Below are 18,028 nucleotides of genomic sequence, written 5' to 3' on the forward strand. Positions count from 1 at the left end.
ACTTGAGAGGCTGAGGCAGGAGAATTGCTTGAACCTAGGAGGTGGAGGTTGCAGTGAGCTGAGATCATGCCACTGCACTCCAGCCTGGGCGACAAGAGTGAAACTCTGTCTCAAACGGTATGGGATGAAATATTTTTAAAATTATTAATTCTAAAATTGAATTTTCATTAACAAAACAATAAAAATGTCCATTATGTGTGAAGAGAGACTTTTCAGTCTACCTTTTTGTCTTTGTATTTTTTTCAGAAGTGAAAATGTGTTTTCTTACCTTGGGTAGGGGGCATATTTATTCTTTACTACCACCACAAGCAATACCCCACCTCCACTTGGATACTTAATTGTTATGAAAATAATTACAAGCTGTGATTTTCTGAGTGATCTGGGAATTCAACTAAGTAAAAACCACTCCACTTATTTAATACATAATGTTCTTTAAAGCGTTCTCAAAACTATATTATTAATGTACATTGATGGTGATCATTGCAGTTCGATGAAGAATTCACAGCTCGACAGGAAGCTCAAGCAGAACTTCAAAAAAGAGATGAGAAAATCAAAGAACTCGAAGCAGAAATCCAGCAACTTCGAACCCAGGTAATGAAAGAAGACATAGAGTTTGTGTCATGTCACAATGAGTTTGATGGTAGAAAATTATCTTGTTATATAGAAGGAAAAATGTGACCAGAAGCAGACTTTTTGGCAGTTTTACATTTTCGTTGAAATAACTATACAGATTTTATATTCCAGGACAATAAATTATTTTAGTGCTTGGAAAAAAAATAAAGCATTAGTTGCTCAAATGGCCCTGAATATTTTTAATAGAACATATTACACAAGCAAAAGTGTTTTTGAGATGAAATTTTCATGATGATTTGAAAAATTGGGTACATGCTATTTTCTTTCAAAAAGAATGTAGAAATAGTCATTAATTGTAATTATCCCAAAAGCTTCTTGAGGTCTCTTTGAATCTCAAGTAAATTTCCACCTACATTTCCTATGGTGAAAAGCTCCCATATATACTGAAAATTTCAATTAGGGTGTCTAAACTTTCAAACTGATTGTGTATTCTCCTCAATATACTTTATGTCGTAAACTAATATTAAGAAATTGAAGATGGGCCAGGCATGGTGGCTCACGCCTGTAATCCCAGCACTTTGGGAGGCTGAAACGGGCAGATCACGAGGTCAGGAGATCAAGACCATCCTGACTAACAGTGTGAAACCCCGCCTCTACTAAAAATACAAAAAAAAAAAAAAAAAAAAATTAGCCGGGAGTGGTGGTGGGCTCCTGTAGTCCCAGCTACTCGGGGGGCTGAGGCAGGAGAATGGTGTGAACCCAGGAGGCGGAGCTTGCAGTGAGCCGAGATCACGCCACTGCACTCCAGCCTGGGTGACAGAGCGAGACTCCGTCTCAAAAAAAGAAAAAAAAAAAAGAAGTTGAAGATGATGTCTTAACATAGTGGGTGCTCAGTAGATATTTGTTGATTGACTAGGTCTGTTTCCACCAGTCTAGTGAAAGATTGCTTCAAAAGTCACCAACAAACTCCAAAATACCCAATCCGGGGGCCTTTTCCTACCCTTAGCCTGTATTACTTATCTCTAATATTTGATCATTTCTTTTCAATAAATTAATCTCTTTCTCTGTTTCCCTCCCTCTCTTTTTCTTGGACTTCGTTTTCTACATGTTTGAGAACTTAGTTTCTCCTTATTTTTTCATCCTCAAATGGTGACCTTCCACAATATTCTGTCCTCTGCTCTTTTCTTTTTTGTGTATATTTTTGCTGTACTATTCCATTCAGTATCATACATTCACATATCCCCTTTTAGTAGGGGTCAAGTCTCTTGAGTTTGTCTTCTAGTTCCAGCTCGTGATTAGCTACCCCCATAGGACGGTCCTGTTGCATGTTGAAATCAAACCCAGTTTTGTGGTTTTCTCTCTTTCCTCAAACCAGTTTGTTGTCCATTTCCTGTTTAAATTTTACTACCAATTTTAAAGATGGTGAAGCTGGAGTTTTCTTTCCCTTTTCCCTGCCCCACGCACTGACAAATTAAGCTAGTCAGTTTTATGTCTGTTCTTTCTTCAACTCCACTCATACTACACCTCTTTGCATCAAACCCCAGAAACCTCCAGGTTCCCTCTCTTATGATGTCTTACCTGGACTATTACAATTGTTGCCTAACTTTTCTCCCCCCTCGAATTCATCCTTTATGTCAGTGGCAAATTAATCTTCCTGAAACAATTCCCTGATTATTGTTACTCCAGGCTTTAATATGTTCACTCGTTGCCTGTTGCAGTCAGGATTAAATAAAATCTCCTTACCAGTAATGTTAAGACCCTCTGGCATGAGTTTTTCCTCCTTTATCTCCCCTTTGCAGCCTAGGCTCTGACTGCTCCCCTAACTACAGCCTCTGTTGCAGCTAAGTCACCTTTCCTCCCTTCACATTTGGAAATTACTGTCTCCATACTTAACCCTTCTGCCAGCATTTCCCAGAGATTAGTTACAGAAATGCCAATAGATTGTTCATGATGAAAGCATTCCATAGTCCAATAAATTGAGTACACATGAAATTCTCATCTTAGAGATTCATAAAACTCATTAGCATATTAAAGGTCCCAGATATTTTACATTGAAGAAACCTGCCTACCTCTTTTTCATATAGATTTCCCATACTCATTTGACCACGGCACCCTTTATCTCAGAGCACCCTTCAACATCTCCTGGAAATAGTGTTTTCATAGAGCTTAGTTGAGAAATGTTGGCAGGTATTATTCTCTGTAAGAAATTTCCTCCTTTGCTCATCTGTGTGTGTGAAACATATCCTTTAAGGAGAAACTCATTAAGACATCCTTTGGAAAGCTTCACCAAAAACTCCATTAGCGAATTTCTCTGAACTTTCATATCACTTTTCTAGACCACTCATGGGATATTTGTGTGCCTGCTGTATTTCTTCTGCTAGAGCATAGACACCTTGAGGACAGTGTATTTCTTATTAAAGGCTCCACTGTACCTAGCATAGGCCTTTATCACACAGTGAGTAGTTGCTTACTTACGGTTAAATTAACTGTAAAAAGTGCAGAATCACGAAGCACTCTCAACTCCTGGCCTCAAGCATTCCTCCTACCTTAGCCTCCCGAGGAGTAGCTGGGATTACAGGTGCAGGCACAGGGCTGTATACTTTCTAGTGTGCCCAAAATAATGTCAAATACTAAATTATTCATTTACCGTATTCAATTTGCAATACGATGTGGTAGCCTAATTTAATTATTCAATTCCTAATTGTTCATGGGAGTGAAAGGAAAGGCTGATATGATTTGATTTTTAAAGGCTGGTAGCATTTAATATAAATATTTGAGATTCCTTATTAAATTTGTAAAATATATATTTAACTTGAGTAAAATTTTATTTAAATAATAGCATTTTGTGGTTGTATAAAATTCCCAAAATAAATGTGATCTAATAGAGGTGAAAAATTGACTGATGTTTACAAATGTATATTACTTTGAATTATGTTGTCCATTAATTAAAAAATGGGACACGTCACACATTTTGCCTTTCGAAGTATGAAAAATATCATGTCATACACAAAATTTGTAGGATAAATTACTAATTTTCTGAACCTTTAATTTTGCCACAATTACTTTTATCTCAGTTAAGACTATAAAATCAGACTGTTTTCTATAGTTTTGCTACTTTAAAAGTAAAATTAAAATAATTTTACATATTTTAATCTTGTCTTTCTTTCTAACCTCAGAGAGAAAATTGCATTCCAGGAGAGGATGGTTATTTGCTAAGTATAGAAACACTTTAGTTGTATGTATGTATATACATACATTAACATTCATCTATGTGAAAAAACTAGTGTGAGTGAATATCATGGGTAACCTTTCCATGATCTTGTCTACCTATGAGTGTTAGTTTTAATATTTTTGTAAATAGGTCAGTCCTTTCAACTGGTTGTTCCAAAAATTTGCTTCAGCTTACTTTGTAAAGATATTTATGGCCGTGCACGGTGGCTCACGCCTGTAATCCCAGCACTTTGGGAGGCCGAGGCGGGCAGATCACGAGATCAGGAGTTCTAGACCAGCCTGGCCAACATGGTGAATCCCCATCTCTACTAAAAATACAAAAAATTAGCCGGGAGTGGTGGCAGGCGCCTGTAATCCCAGCTACTCGGGAGGCTGGGGCAGGAGAATAGCTTGAAACCAGAAAGCAGAGGTTGCAGTGAGCTGAGATTGCACCACTGCACTCCAGCCTGGGTAACAAGAGCAAAACTCTGTCTCAAAAATAAAATAAAATAAAATAAAATAAATAAAAAAGATATTTATAAATTTAGTTAGAAGAACTAAATAATCCAAGTAGAAAATTTATATTAATAAAGGTGAGAGGGCTAGGCACAGTGGCTCTTGCCTTTAATACCAGCACTTTAGGAGACCAAGGTAGGAGGATTCCTTGAGCCCAGGAATTTGAAACTGGCCTGGGCCACATAGTGAGACCCCATCTTAAAAAAAAAAAATTAGCCTGGGGTAGTGGTGCATGCCTGTAGTCCCAGTTAGTCAGGAGACTGAGATGGGAGGATCACTTGAGTCCTAGAGTTCAAGGCTGCAATGCACTATGATTTTGCCACTGCACTCCAGCCTGTGCAAGAGCGAGACTGTCTCTGAATGAATGAATGAATGAGTGAGGACAAAAAGGACACTATCCTGAGAAATTTAATTAGATTTTTTTGTTGTTTACTGAAAATTTGTTTATTAAGTTGTTAATGTTTTACAGAGTTAGTTCAATATTTTATGGAACTTAAAATCCTGAGTTTCCCCTCAATAATACTGATGTCTGTAATACAGACATTTGTACAAACTACTACAATTACTGATGCCTAATATAATTAGACTTCTATAACTTCCATTTGTCAGATAAATAAAACACCTCTCTAAGTTACCACAACTTTAGGAGTTCACAAATTCCTATTTCTGCAGTTTTTCATTAGTATATTTTAAACTTTCATAAAAGAGGAAACCAAAACCTCCAAATCAAAAGCCTTAATATGAACCAACATTGAGAAACAGAGTAATGTAAGAAGCTCTTTTATTCATCACAGAGAACAAAAATACAGAATATTTTTACCAATTTATTTTCCACTAAAGAGAATACGCTTTGTATTTAGATAAATAAATGTTTATTTACTGGGAGTTGCTTTTGGAGAATGATTCATAATTGCCCTATCAGTGGTCACATATTGATACCAGGGTCCATCTCTTCTCTTCCACATTAATCTTCATACTTCCAGCTCCTTTATCTGCAGTTCAGCCTTTTCAGTTTCCATCTGAAGGATAGCCATTGTTCTTTCATAATTATTTTCAGGCTCATCATAGAAAGTATGGACAATCCATCTCAATATAGGATGCTTATAATATTCCCATTGTTCTGGGATATAGCCTTCTGGAATTTCTACTAGTTCAGTTTCACCAATGAATACATTCACTAGAGTTTCTCCAATTGCCACTGGAATCCCTATAAACAAAATGTAGAATTTCAATAAATTAAAAAAACACCCATTGTAGAATCCAGAAGGTTTCATGATAAATAGTCTTTTTCCTATGATCTCCACTGTGTTAAACGGGAGTGACAGCTTTAACAAAGCCACGGGTGACGAAGCCCCTGAATCCCAGTTGAATGTCAAGGCACTGGCCAGACAGCTGCCACTGCAGTGACTGAGGCCTGTTGCAAAAAACTCATGGCTGCCATGGCTGCCTTAATTAGTTTTAAACGTTTCATTCAGTTAATCTAATGTCATATCTTGATTAAAACAGATGTATGTTCATTGGTAGTGGTTTCATAAGAATGTTTATAATGAACAGCTCTACTTTTCATATATATTTATCTAGCAAAGTGAGCCATTGTGATCAGTACTGGTTTAAGGAAATGGATATAGATTAATCATCTCTAAAAAGAACATGATATGGCATGCAGTGTTCCCTTTCATCTGTTATCCATTGTCATTAGAGAATGAGCTTGAAGTTACTTTCTGATAGAAATGTTATATCCTCCTCATAATCCTATCTATTTGAATTAATTGTCCTCATTGTAAATGGCACCCATTCATGAAGAGACAGTCTTTTATATTGGAATGAGGATGGTATTAGATGTGAGAAGACCCACATTGAAATTCTAATCATGTTCAGACTCTGAAACTTTTGGTTAGCCATTTAACTTTTTTTGCAGCTGACAGTTTCCTCATCTTTAAGCAGTGAAACAAAGGTGAGATAATAATGCCCTATCTGTATTACAGGGTTATAATAAGGATCAAAAGAAATAATAAATGTAAAAATGTTGATAAGCATATAGTACTATGGAAATGGATGCTATTTAGTGTTTATTATTGGTGTTAGAAGCCAGCTAAGTTGCTAGAGCCATGAAACAGACTCTTTGTATGAAGCTAATTAGCCCCCAAGGGAATTTAATCCATAACCTTGTATTTATTATCCCATATTCAAACCAACTAATCTAACTGGCCCAAGCCATGTACTGTACTTCTTTTTTGCATATATTTATAAAGAAAGTTAATTTTTCATTATTTTAGAGGAGTATTTCACAAAATCTTGGAGGATACTGTATTAGTCTGTTCTCACACTGCTATGAAGAAATACCTGAGACTGGATAATTTATAAAGGGAAGAGGTTTAATTGACTCGCAGTTTTGCAGAGCTGGGGAGGCCTCAGGAAACTTACAATCATGGTGGAAGGGGAAGCAAACACATCCTTCTTCACATGGCAGCAGCAAGGAGAAGTGCCGAGCAAAAGGGGAAAAGCCTCTTAAAAAACCATCAGATCTTGGGAGAACTCAGAATTATCAATTATTCATTATTCATTATTCAATTATCTCCCCCTGGTCCCACCCTTGACATGTGGGGATTATTACAATTCAAGGTGAGATTTAGATGGCGACGTAGAGCTAAACCATATCATTCCACCCCTAGCCCTTCCCAAATCTCATGTCCTCACATTTCAAAACACAATCATGCCCTTCCAACAGTCCCCCAAAGTCTTAATTCATTCCAGCATTAACCCAAAAGTCCAAGTCCAAAGTCTCATCGGAGACAAGTTATGTTCCTTCCACCTATGAGCCTGTAAAATCAAAAGCTAGTCACTTCCTAGATACAATGGGGATACAGGCATTGGGTAAATACACCCATTTCAAATGGGAAAAATTGGCCAAAACAAAGAGACTACAGGCCCCATGCAAGTCTAAAATCCAATAGGGCAGTCATTAAACCTCAGAGTTCCGAAATGATCTCCTTTGACTCCATGTCTCATATCCAAGACATGCTGATGCAAGAGGTGGGTTTCCACAACCTTGGGCAGCTTTGCCCCTGTGGCTTTGCAGGGTGCAGCCTCCCTCCTGATTGCTTTCACAAGTTGGTGTTGAGTGTTTGTGGCTTTTCCAGGCGCATGATGCAAGCCATCAGTAGATCTGTCATTCTGGGGTCTGGAGGATGGTGGCGCTCTTCTCACAGCTCCACTAGGCAATGCCCCAGTGGGGACTCTGCATGGGGGCTCCAACCCCACATTTCCCTTCTGCACTGCCCTAGCAGAGATTCTCCATAAGGGCTTCACCTGTGCAACAAACTTCTGCCTGGACATCCAGGCGTTTTCATACATCCTCTAAAATCCAGGCAGAGGTTCCCAAACCTCAGTTCTTCACTTCTGTGTACCTGCAGGCTCAACACCACTTGGAAGTTGCCAAAGCTTGGGGCTTGCACCCTCTAAAGCTATGTCTCGAAATGTATCATGACTCCTTTTATCCATGGCTGAAGTGGCTGGGATGCAGGGCACCCAAGAGACTGCACACAGTGGGAGGGCCCTGGACCTGGCACAGGAAACCATTTTTCTCTCCTAGGCCTCCAGGCCTGTGATGGGAGGGGCTGCCATGAAAGTCTCTGACATGCCCTGGAGACATTTTCCTCATTGTCTTGGTGATTAGCATTTGGCTCCTCATCACCTATGCAAATTTCTGCAGAGGGCTTGAATTTCTCCCCAGAAAATGGATTTTTCTTTACTACTGCATTGTCAGTCTGCAAATGTTTTTAAACTTTTATGCTCTGCTTCCTCTTGAACGCTTTGCCACTTAGAAATTTTTTCTGCCAGATACCCTAAATCATCTCTCTCAAGTTCACAGTTCCACAGATCTTTAGGGCAGGGACAAAATGCCACCAGTCTCTTTGCATTGAAAGAGTGACCTTTATTCCAGTTCCCAACAAGTTACACGTCTCCATCTGAGACCACCTCTTCCTGGACTTTATTGTTCATATCATTATCAGCATTTTGGTTAAAGCCATTCAACAAGTCTCTAGGAAGTTCCAAACTTTCCCACATTTTCCTGTCTACTTCTGAGCCCTCCAAACTATTCCAACCTCTGCCTGTTACCCAGTTCTAAAGTTGCTTCCACATTTTTGGGTTGCTTCCACATTTTTGCATATCTTTACAGAAGCACCCCACTATCTGGTGCCAATTTACTGTATTGTTGTTCTCACACAGCTATGAAGAAATACCTGAGACTGGGTAACTTTTCATTTTATTTTATTATTTCTTTGAGACAGAGTCTCGCTCTGTCACCAAGGCTGGAGTGCAGTGGCGTGAACTCAGCTCACAGCAACCTCTGCCTCCTGGGTTAAAATGATTCTCCTGCCTCAGCCTCTCGAGTAGCTGGGATTACAGGCATGTGTCACCATGCCCAGCTAATTTTTGTATTTTTAGTAGAGACAGGGTTTCGCCATGTTGGCCAGGCTGGTCTTGAACTCCTGACCTCGGGTAATTCACCTGCCTTGGTCTCCCAAAGTGTTAGGATTACAGGCGTGAGCCTCCGCACCCAGCTGAGAGTGGGTAATTTATAAAGGAAAGAGGTTTAATTTACTCAGTTCTGCAGGGTTGGGGAGGCCTCAGGAAACTTCCAATCATGGCCAAAGGGGAAGCAAAACACATCCTTCTTCACATCGCAGTAGCAAGGAGAAGGGCCAAGCAAAAAGGGAAAATCCCCTTATAAAACCTTCAGGTCTTGTGAGAGCTTGCTCATGATCACGATTTGGGTGGGAACGCAGAGCCAAACCCTATCAGATACCAACTTTCCTAGCATTTGTGTGTTAACAGAAGTAGTTATTGTCCAGAATTTATAATGCTTATAAAAAATCTACACAAGCCTTTTTCATATACTGTTAAACCCTTAGATCTTGCTAAATATTTAGATATTTTAGTAATATCTAAAAAAGTATATATAATCTTAACACATAAGATAGATAAACTACAAATATCTATTGATATATATTTCTTCAATTTTTTCAATTATATTTTATAAGTATTTAAACTTGGATTATTTATATTTCAGGCACAAGTACTCTCAAGTTCATCAGGAATTCCAGGTCCTCCTCCAGCACCTCCATTGCCAGGTGTAGGGCCGCCTCCACCACCACCCGCGCCACCTCTACCTGGAGGAGCTCCTCCTCCACCTCCACCACCTCCTTTACCTGGAATGATGGGGATACCACCACCACCCCCACCACCACTTTTATTTGGGGGACCTCCTCCACCACCACCCCTTGGAGGAATTCCTCCTCCCCCAGGAATATCACTTAATCTACCTTATGGAATGAAGCAGAAAAAAATGTATAAACCTGAAGTGTCCATGAAGAGAATCAATTGGTCAAAGGTAATACTAAAACTAGAGTTTTTTGACTTTGTCTAGCTTTTGTTGATCATTGCTATGTGTACACATTGTGTAATGTTTGAGAGTATGACTGCTGACTCTTTCCGTTCCTTTGTGGGTTCATCATTTTATGTCCATCTTTCAATTTAGGCTCTATATGATTGGAAACTCTCCAGATAGTTTGACATTGTGAAGTAGGCAAAAGGAAAATCAAAGTGATGTAGAGAATAATATTTGAAATATACCAACAAATGAAAAGCAATTTTGATTCCTTTAACATAGCTTTTCTTTAAAAATTTTTTATTGATATGTAATATTTGTACATATTTATGAGGTACATATGATTTTTGCTACATGCATAGAATGTGTAATGATCAAGTCAGGGTATTTAGGATACCCATAACCTTTAACATTTGTCATTTGTTTGTGTTGAGAACATTCAGATCTTCTCTTCTAGTTATTTTGAAATATACAACATATTGTTAACAATGGTCACTTTACTGCGCTATCAAATGCTAGAACTTATTCCTTTTATCTAACTATATGTTCATACCCATTAACCTATCTCTGTTCACCCTCCCACCTCCCACACACACCCTTCCCAGTCTCTGGTAACTGTCATTCTATTCTCTACCTTCATGATACTCACTTTTTAAGCTCCCATATATGAGTGAGAATATATGATATTTGTTTTTCTGTGTCCAGCTTTTTTCACTTAACATAGTGATCTCCAATTCCATACATATTGCTGCAAATGACAGGATTTCAGTCTTTTTTATAGTTGAATAGTATTCCATTATGTCTCAATACTATATTTTCTTTATCCATTCATCCACTGATGGACACTTATCTTGATTTCATATCTTTGCCATTGTGCCTAGTGCTGCAGTAAACATGAGGGTGCAGGTATCTCTTTGATATACTGATTTCCTTTCCTTTGTATAAATACTCAGTGGTCAGATTACAGCATTATTGTATGGTAATCCTGTTATTTAGGAGCATTATTGTATGGTAATCCTATTATTTATGTTTTTGAGAAATCTTTATATTGTTTTCCATAATGGCTGTACTATTTACATTCCTAACAACAGTATATGAAAATTCCCTTTTCGCCACGTCTTTGCCAGCATTTTGTCTTTTTGATAATAGCTATTCTAATTGGCATAAGATGCCAGTAAGATACCTCACTGTGGTCTTGATTTGTATTTCCCTGGTGATTAGTGATGTTGAGCACATTTTCATATATCTTGGCCATTTGTATGTCTTCTTTTGAGAAATGTCTACTCAAATTATTTGTCTACTCTTTAATGTGATTATTTGTTTTGTTGCTGTTGTTTGGGTTTCTTGTATTTTTTGGATGTTAGTCCATTGTTGGATAAATAGTTTGCAGATATTTTTTCCCATTCAACAGATTGTCTCTTTACTCTGTTATTTGTTCCCTTTTCTGTGCGGAAGCATTTTAGTTTAATATAATCTCACTTACCCATTTTTGTTTTTGTTTCCTGTGCTTTTCAGGTCATAGCCACAAAATCTTTGTCTATATTAGTGTCCTGGAGCATTTCTCTTATGTTTTCTTCTAGTAGTTTTATAGTCTCAGGTCTTATGCTGAAGTCTTTAATCAATTTTGAGTCCATTTTTGTATATTGTGGGAGATATAGGTCAGGTGTAATTCTTTTGCAAATGGATATCCAGTTTTCCTATCATCATTTTGAAGAGGGTGTCCTTTCCCCATTGCATGTTCTTGGCACATTTGTGCCAAATCTGTTACCTGTAAATATATGGATTTACTTCTGGGTTCTCTATTCTATTCCATTCTTGTATATATCTCTTTTTACATTAGTACCATGCTGTTTTGACTACTATAGCCTTGTAGTATATTTTGAAGTCAACGTCCTGCTTTGATCTTTTTGCTCAGGATTGCTTTGGCTATTCAGGCTCTTGTGTGGTTCCATATGAATTTTAGGATTATTTTTCCTATTTTTTGTGAAAAAATGTTAATGGTATTTTGATAGGGATTGCATTGAATCTGTAGATTGCTTTGAGTTGTATGGTCGTTTTAACAGTGTAAATTCCTTTATTCTATGAGCATTGTCTCTCTTTCCATTTGTTTGTGTCCTCTTTAATTTCTTTCATCAGTGTTTTGTAGTTTTTCTTGTAAAGGTCTTTTACTTCTTTGGTTAAATTTATTCCTAGGTTTTTAATTTTTTTGTAGCTATTGTAAATGAGATTGCCTTTTTATTTTTTCCAGCAAGTTTATTGTTTGGCTGTAGAAACATTAATAAATTTTGTGTGTTGATTTTGTATCCTCCAACTTACTGAATTTATTAATTATATGAGTTTTTTTGTGGGGTGTTTAGGTATCTCCAAATGTCAGATTATGTTGTCTGCAAAGAGGGACAATTTGATGTTCTCTTTTCCAATTTGGATGTCCTTTATTTCTTTGCTTGACTGATTGCTCTGGCTAGGACTTCCAGTACTATGTTGAATAGGAACGGTGAAAGTGAGCATCCTAGTCTTGTTCCAATTCTTAGAGGAAAGGCTTTCATGTTTTGTCCATTCAGTATGATGTCAGCAATGGGTTTGTCATATACGACATTTATTATGTGGAGGTATGTTCCCTCTCTGCCTAATTGTTGAGAGTTTTTATTGTGAAGGGATGTTACATTTTATCAAATGCTTTTTCTACATCTGTTGAGATAATTATATAGTTTTCATTGTTCATTCTTTTGATGTGATGTATCACGTTTATTGATTGGCATATGTTAAACAATCCTGGCATTCATGGGGTATATCCCATTGATTATGATGTATTATCTTTTGGATGTGCTGTTGGATTCAGTTTCCTAGTATTTTGTTGAGGATGTTTATGCCTGTGTTCATCTGGGATATTCTTTAATTGTTGTGTCCTTGTTTGGTTTTGGTATTGGGGTAATGCTGGCCTTGTAGGATGAGTTAGGAAGAATTTCCTGCTCTTTAGTTTTTTTGGAATAGTTTGACAAGAATTGGTGTTAGCTCTTTTTTACAAGTCATTAGTCCTGGGGCTTTTCTTTATTGGGGGGACTTTCTTGGTAGATTGTATATGTCCAGTAATTTATCCATTTCCTCTGGCTTTTCAGCTTGTTAATGTATAGTCGTCCATGATATCTTTTGTATTTCTGTGCTATCAGTTGTAAGGTCTCCTCTTCCATTTCTGATTCTGTTTATTTAGGCCTTTTTTTTTTTTCTTGGATAATCCAGCTAGTGGTTTATCAATTTTATCTTTTCAAAAAAAAAACCTAACTTTTTGTTTTGTTGCTCTTTTGTATTATATTTTTAATCTCTGTCTGGCTCAGTTCTGCTCTGATCTTTATTATTTTTTCCTTCTACTGATTTGGGGTTTGGTTTGTTCTTGCTTTTTTAGTTCCTTCAGGTGCAAAATTAAACTGTTTATTTGACATCTTTCCATTTTTTCGAAGTAGGTGTTTATTGCTATAAACATCCCTCTTAGCATTGCTTTCCACAGGTTTTGATATATTGTTTTTTTAATTTTCACTTATGTTAATACATTTTTTAATTTTTTTCTTAATTTTTTAATTGACCCAGTGGTCATTCAGGAGCATGTTCTTTAAGTCTATGTACTTGTGTAGTTTCTGAAATCTCTCTTATTATTGATGTCTAATTTTATCCCATTGTGGTCTGAGAAGATACTTGATATGATTTTGATTTTTAAAAATTTGTTGAGACTTGTTTTTTATAGTAGCATATGATTTATCCTTGAGAATGTTTCTTATGCTGATGGGAAGGATGTTTATTCTGCAGCTGTTGGATAAAATGTTCTGTAAATGTCTTTTAGGCCTGTTTGTTCTAAAGTGCAGTTTAAATCCAATGTTTGTTTGTTGATTTTCTGCCTAGATGATCTGTCTAATGCTGGGAGTAGGGTGTTGAAGTCCCCAACTATTACTATATTAGAGTGTATCTTTCCCTTTAGATCTAATAATATTTTCTTTGTATATGTGGGTGCTCCAGTGTTGGGTACATATATATTTTGACATGTTACATCCTCTTGCTAAATTGATGCCTTTCTATATCTATCTATCTATCTATCTATATATATATATAGATAGATAGATAGATAGATAGATAGATAGATAGATAGTTATATATCTATCTATCGATATATAGATATATATCGATATATATATAATGACCTACTTTGTCTCTTTTTACTATTTTTGACTTAACATCTGTTTGATCTGATATATGTATATTTACTCCTCACTTTTGGTTACCATTTGCAATTTAGTATCTTCTATTTTCAGCCTATGTGTGTCTTGCAGGTGAAATATGTTTCTTGTTGGAAGCATATAGTTGGGTCATATTTTTTAGTACATTCGGCCAGTCTATATCTTCTAAGTGGGCAATTTAATTGGTTTACATTCAAGTTTATTATTGATAGGTGAGGACTTATTCCTGTCATTTTGTTAATTGTTTTCTGTTCATTTTGTGTATCCCTTGTTTTTTCTTTCTGTGTTATTGTTTATCCATGTGGTTTAGTAGTTTTCTGTAGTGTTAACATTTGAGTCCTTTCTCTTTCTCATTTGTGTATCTGCTCTACATGTGAGTTTTATACTTTCATGTGCTTTCATGATATATTCTCTTTCAGATATGTAGGACTTCCTTAAGCATTTCTTGCAGGGCTTTTGTAGTGGTGATGAATTCCCTCAGTTTTTGCATGTTTGGGAAAGACATTATGTATTTCTCCTTCATTTTTGAGGGATAGATTTGTTGGGTATATACAACTGGCTTCTATTTTTTTTTTCTTTTGACACTTTAAATATAGTGTCCCATTCTCTCTTGGCCTGTAGCCTCTCCAATATGCTGCACCACGTGTTCCTGGGATGTACGACACCTTGTGGGCTAGAGTGCTGGGACCTGGTCTCATTGCTGGATCTAGCCAGTATCACACCACTGCAGTCATCTGGGTGGATGTGGGGAGATTTCAGTGGGCTCCAAGGATGTGGAGATAGAGTATCATTCAGCCCCAGGGCAGGATGTAGTCTGATTGGGTTTGGGCTCTCAATCTGTTGCCATACTGCAGCTGCTTTGGTCTTGGTGGCATGTGTGGGATCCAGTGTGAATGCCCATTCTAGAGCAATGCCATTGCACAGACTGCAGGTAGCTTTGTATACTAAAGACTAGTTTCAGGGCCTGTGGAGGCTGAGTGGCTCTCCTATGGCTAGAATCTTCAGAGTTCACAGTGGGAATCTGGACCACTGGGGATATGTTATTTACCCTTTTCCCACATTGGGGAGCGTCTCTGGGCTCCCAGCTGATCACAGCCAGGCTTGCTGCCTGGATTCCCTCTCCTTCCATGCCTCAGGTGTTTTCTGTAACTTCCCTGCCAAATTCCAGTGTTTTTACATGTTGTGATTATCTACTCTCTTTTTTTGGCTTTTTATGGAGGCTATGAGTGCCACCTACCTCCAGTCAGCTGAAGCCTCTTCCCCATTTTTCTTGAATAAAATCCTTTTTATTATTGAGCCTTTTTATCTTACTTGTTTTTCTTAGTGAATGACTTTTTTCTTTAATTTTACACTTTCAAATAGTGTGGAATAAGTGACAATATTCAATATTGATATACCTTAATTTTTTGATGTATGAAAATACTTTCTTCTGAATGTTGTTTGCCTTTATTATTAGCAAATAATATGTTTGTTTTAAAAGGTTGTTACGTAGATTGACACAGTCCTCATTCACTGGGAACTAATTTTCTAATGAAAATCCATTTACCCAGAAAACCATCTGGGGAAATGTGTCATCCAATAGCATATTTACAGTATTAGACAGCATCTATGTAGTAAGTTGGTTTAAACAGAATGATGGTTAAATCATTTTTCAATCTTATGCATACATTTATGCTTTGCTCATAAGAGTAAACTTGGAGTAAATGGTTTTAGAATGTAGTTTTCTTTTAAAAAAATTATGTACAGTTCATCAAAATACAAGATTACAAAGCTGTTGCCTAGTTATCTTCCTGTGTTAATGTTGTTATATGCTTCCTAATTTAACAATTTAGTATACAGTGTAATGGTAGTTATACATCACAAAACTTCATGGTGTATTGGAAGATAAAGTTCTAATCTTGGGTAGTAGTTAAGACCACAGTCCTCTGGAGCACTTATCTAGGTTTAAAATCCCAGCTCTGCCATTTACTAATTTGGGCAGCCACTTAAACTTTCTTGGGCTCTGTTTCCTCATCTTTTAATGTAGAGATAATAACAGGTCAAAAAATTATTATGAGGATTAAATTGGTTAATATATGCAAATAACTTAAGGCAGTACCTGACACAACGTAGGAGGCGTGTGTCAGCTATCATTATGGTTGCTACCTTAAACCTAATGAGTGAACAAGGGGAATTCACTTTTCTAAGTCTGAGTTTCCCTGTTTTAAAAAACCCAGGAACAAGAAGATTTATGTGAGTTGGGGTTAGGATTTCCTAAGTTATTTTTAAGACTCCTTCCAGTAGAATAGTTTTTAAGGTGCAATTTGCTATGTGGTCTATTTCTATTGTTCACCATTTCATCACACAATTCTGAATTTCCCAATGAATATTTACTTTATAAGTATTATTTAGACACATCCTGAAATTGACTTAGAGGATAGAGGAATAAAGGAACTGTCATTCAACCTTGCTGAAAGTTAGTTCCTTGAAAATTTAAATATGAGGTTATAATTTAGAATCTTTTCTTTGTTATTTTTGTTTCAGATTGAACCCACAGAATTATCTGAAAACTGTTTCTGGTTAAAAGTCAAAGAAGACAAGTTTGAGAATCCAGATCTCTTTGCCAAATTGGCATTGAATTTTGGTACTCAGATAAAAGGTACATTTTTAAAAATAAAATATAAGTTCCTGATTCAGGTATAATTTAATTTAGTGCTTTGCTAAAAATTTCTAGTAATGGGTATATGTATACTTTTCCCACATTGGACAGGGTGAAACATAAATAGATTGACATTTAACTATATTTTACCTAGTAAATAAAGAAGGAAATTTATTTTACCTTTGAATTTTATTATACATAAATGTTATTATTCTTCTGAAAATGCAGATTTTATTTTTATTGTTAAATATGTGTGTTGCACTGCTCCATTACAAAATAGTCGTTTTTACTGAGAAGCAGGGGAGGTGAATCTGTTGATTCACATGTAAGAGAAAATAATGTAAGAGAACACTAAAGTCTTAGAATTTTTCATGAAATTGAAATAAGATTGGTCCCATAGTCTTAAATAGTCTTTCCTGTCATGCTTGTATTACTTATCAATTTGGATTCCTAGGAAATGTTATAGTTTTTGCTATAATTAGATGTTTTCTATTAATATCAAAATCCAGTACCTTATAAGTATTGTTTACTGATTTGATAATGGAGTGCTTTGTTTATGATTAGATCCTTTATTTATTTGCTTGTGAATTTCACACATGATTTTGTTACTATACAGGTAGCTTCTCAATCTCATAATAGATCATTATGGTTCATTAATTTTTAGTATTTTATTGCAACATGATTATTTCACTGATTATTGTAGAAGTGATAGTTTAGTTAAGGATATTACTTTTTTGTCTGAATGAGTCCTTGTAATTGAAAAATGGAAATAATCCATACTCTCATACCCTTGGAATTAGCACCTTTATCGTTCATTTGTCTGATTTGTCACATTATGCCTTAGAATATGAGAATATAAATTTTGGAAGATACAGAGGTATGAAAATTAGTTTCTTTTTTTTAGATTATGTACACTGGAGATCGTTGTGCTGTATTTGTTGTTCTTTGTAAATTGAAGTTCATATGCACACACAAATCTGGGGTGATTAGACTGTTCTGAAGAATTTTGACATTTAAAAAAAGTTACTACTATTAGGCCTACCTTTCTTTTTTCTCATTTGGTATCGCAGACCTCACATTTAAAGAATTCTTCAGTGATTCAAGTGATTACCATTTATTGTAATCACTTTTTAAAGTTAAAAAATTGCTTGTAGCAAAGTGTTCATGCTTATAGCAAATTATTCATATAGTAAAATAAGGTAGTTTAACAAATGTAAATCTCCCTTCAATCTTAGACTTACAGCATTTTGCCCAGATAAAATCATTAATTCTAATTTTTCACATTTTCTCCTAGAAATAGTCTATGCCTCTCAACACATATGTGCATTTATCCTTTTTTGTTTTTTATTCCTTGCTGTTTTCACCAACTGTGCCTAAAGATTATTCTGTAGGTGCTTGTGTTTATCTACTGTGTTCTTTTTACATACTGCATAGAATTTTGTGTATGGGCCTATCTTAATTTAATTAATCCCATGT

General features: G+C 36.2%; 1 protein-coding gene across 5 annotated transcripts in view; it reads left to right on the forward strand.

The window, feature by feature from the left end:
* The window catches only part of DIAPH2 (diaphanous related formin 2), a 908,418-nt gene that overhangs the window by 272,727 nt on the left and 617,663 nt on the right, over nt 1-18,028 (forward strand). For all 5 annotated transcript variants that reach the window (XM_054470847.2, XM_054470849.2, XM_054470850.2 and 2 more), the window contains 3 exons: nt 487-591; nt 9,374-9,694; nt 16,438-16,552. In XM_054470847.2, coding sequence (XP_054326822.1) covers nt 487-591; nt 9,374-9,694; nt 16,438-16,552 — 541 coding nt within the window. The remainder of the gene's footprint in view (nt 1-486; nt 592-9,373; nt 9,695-16,437; nt 16,553-18,028) is intronic.

The sequence above is a fragment of the Pongo pygmaeus genome, chromosome X (assembly GCF_028885625.2).
Source record: "Pongo pygmaeus isolate AG05252 chromosome X, NHGRI_mPonPyg2-v2.0_pri, whole genome shotgun sequence".
Taxonomy (NCBI): domain Eukaryota; kingdom Metazoa; phylum Chordata; class Mammalia; order Primates; family Hominidae; genus Pongo; species Pongo pygmaeus.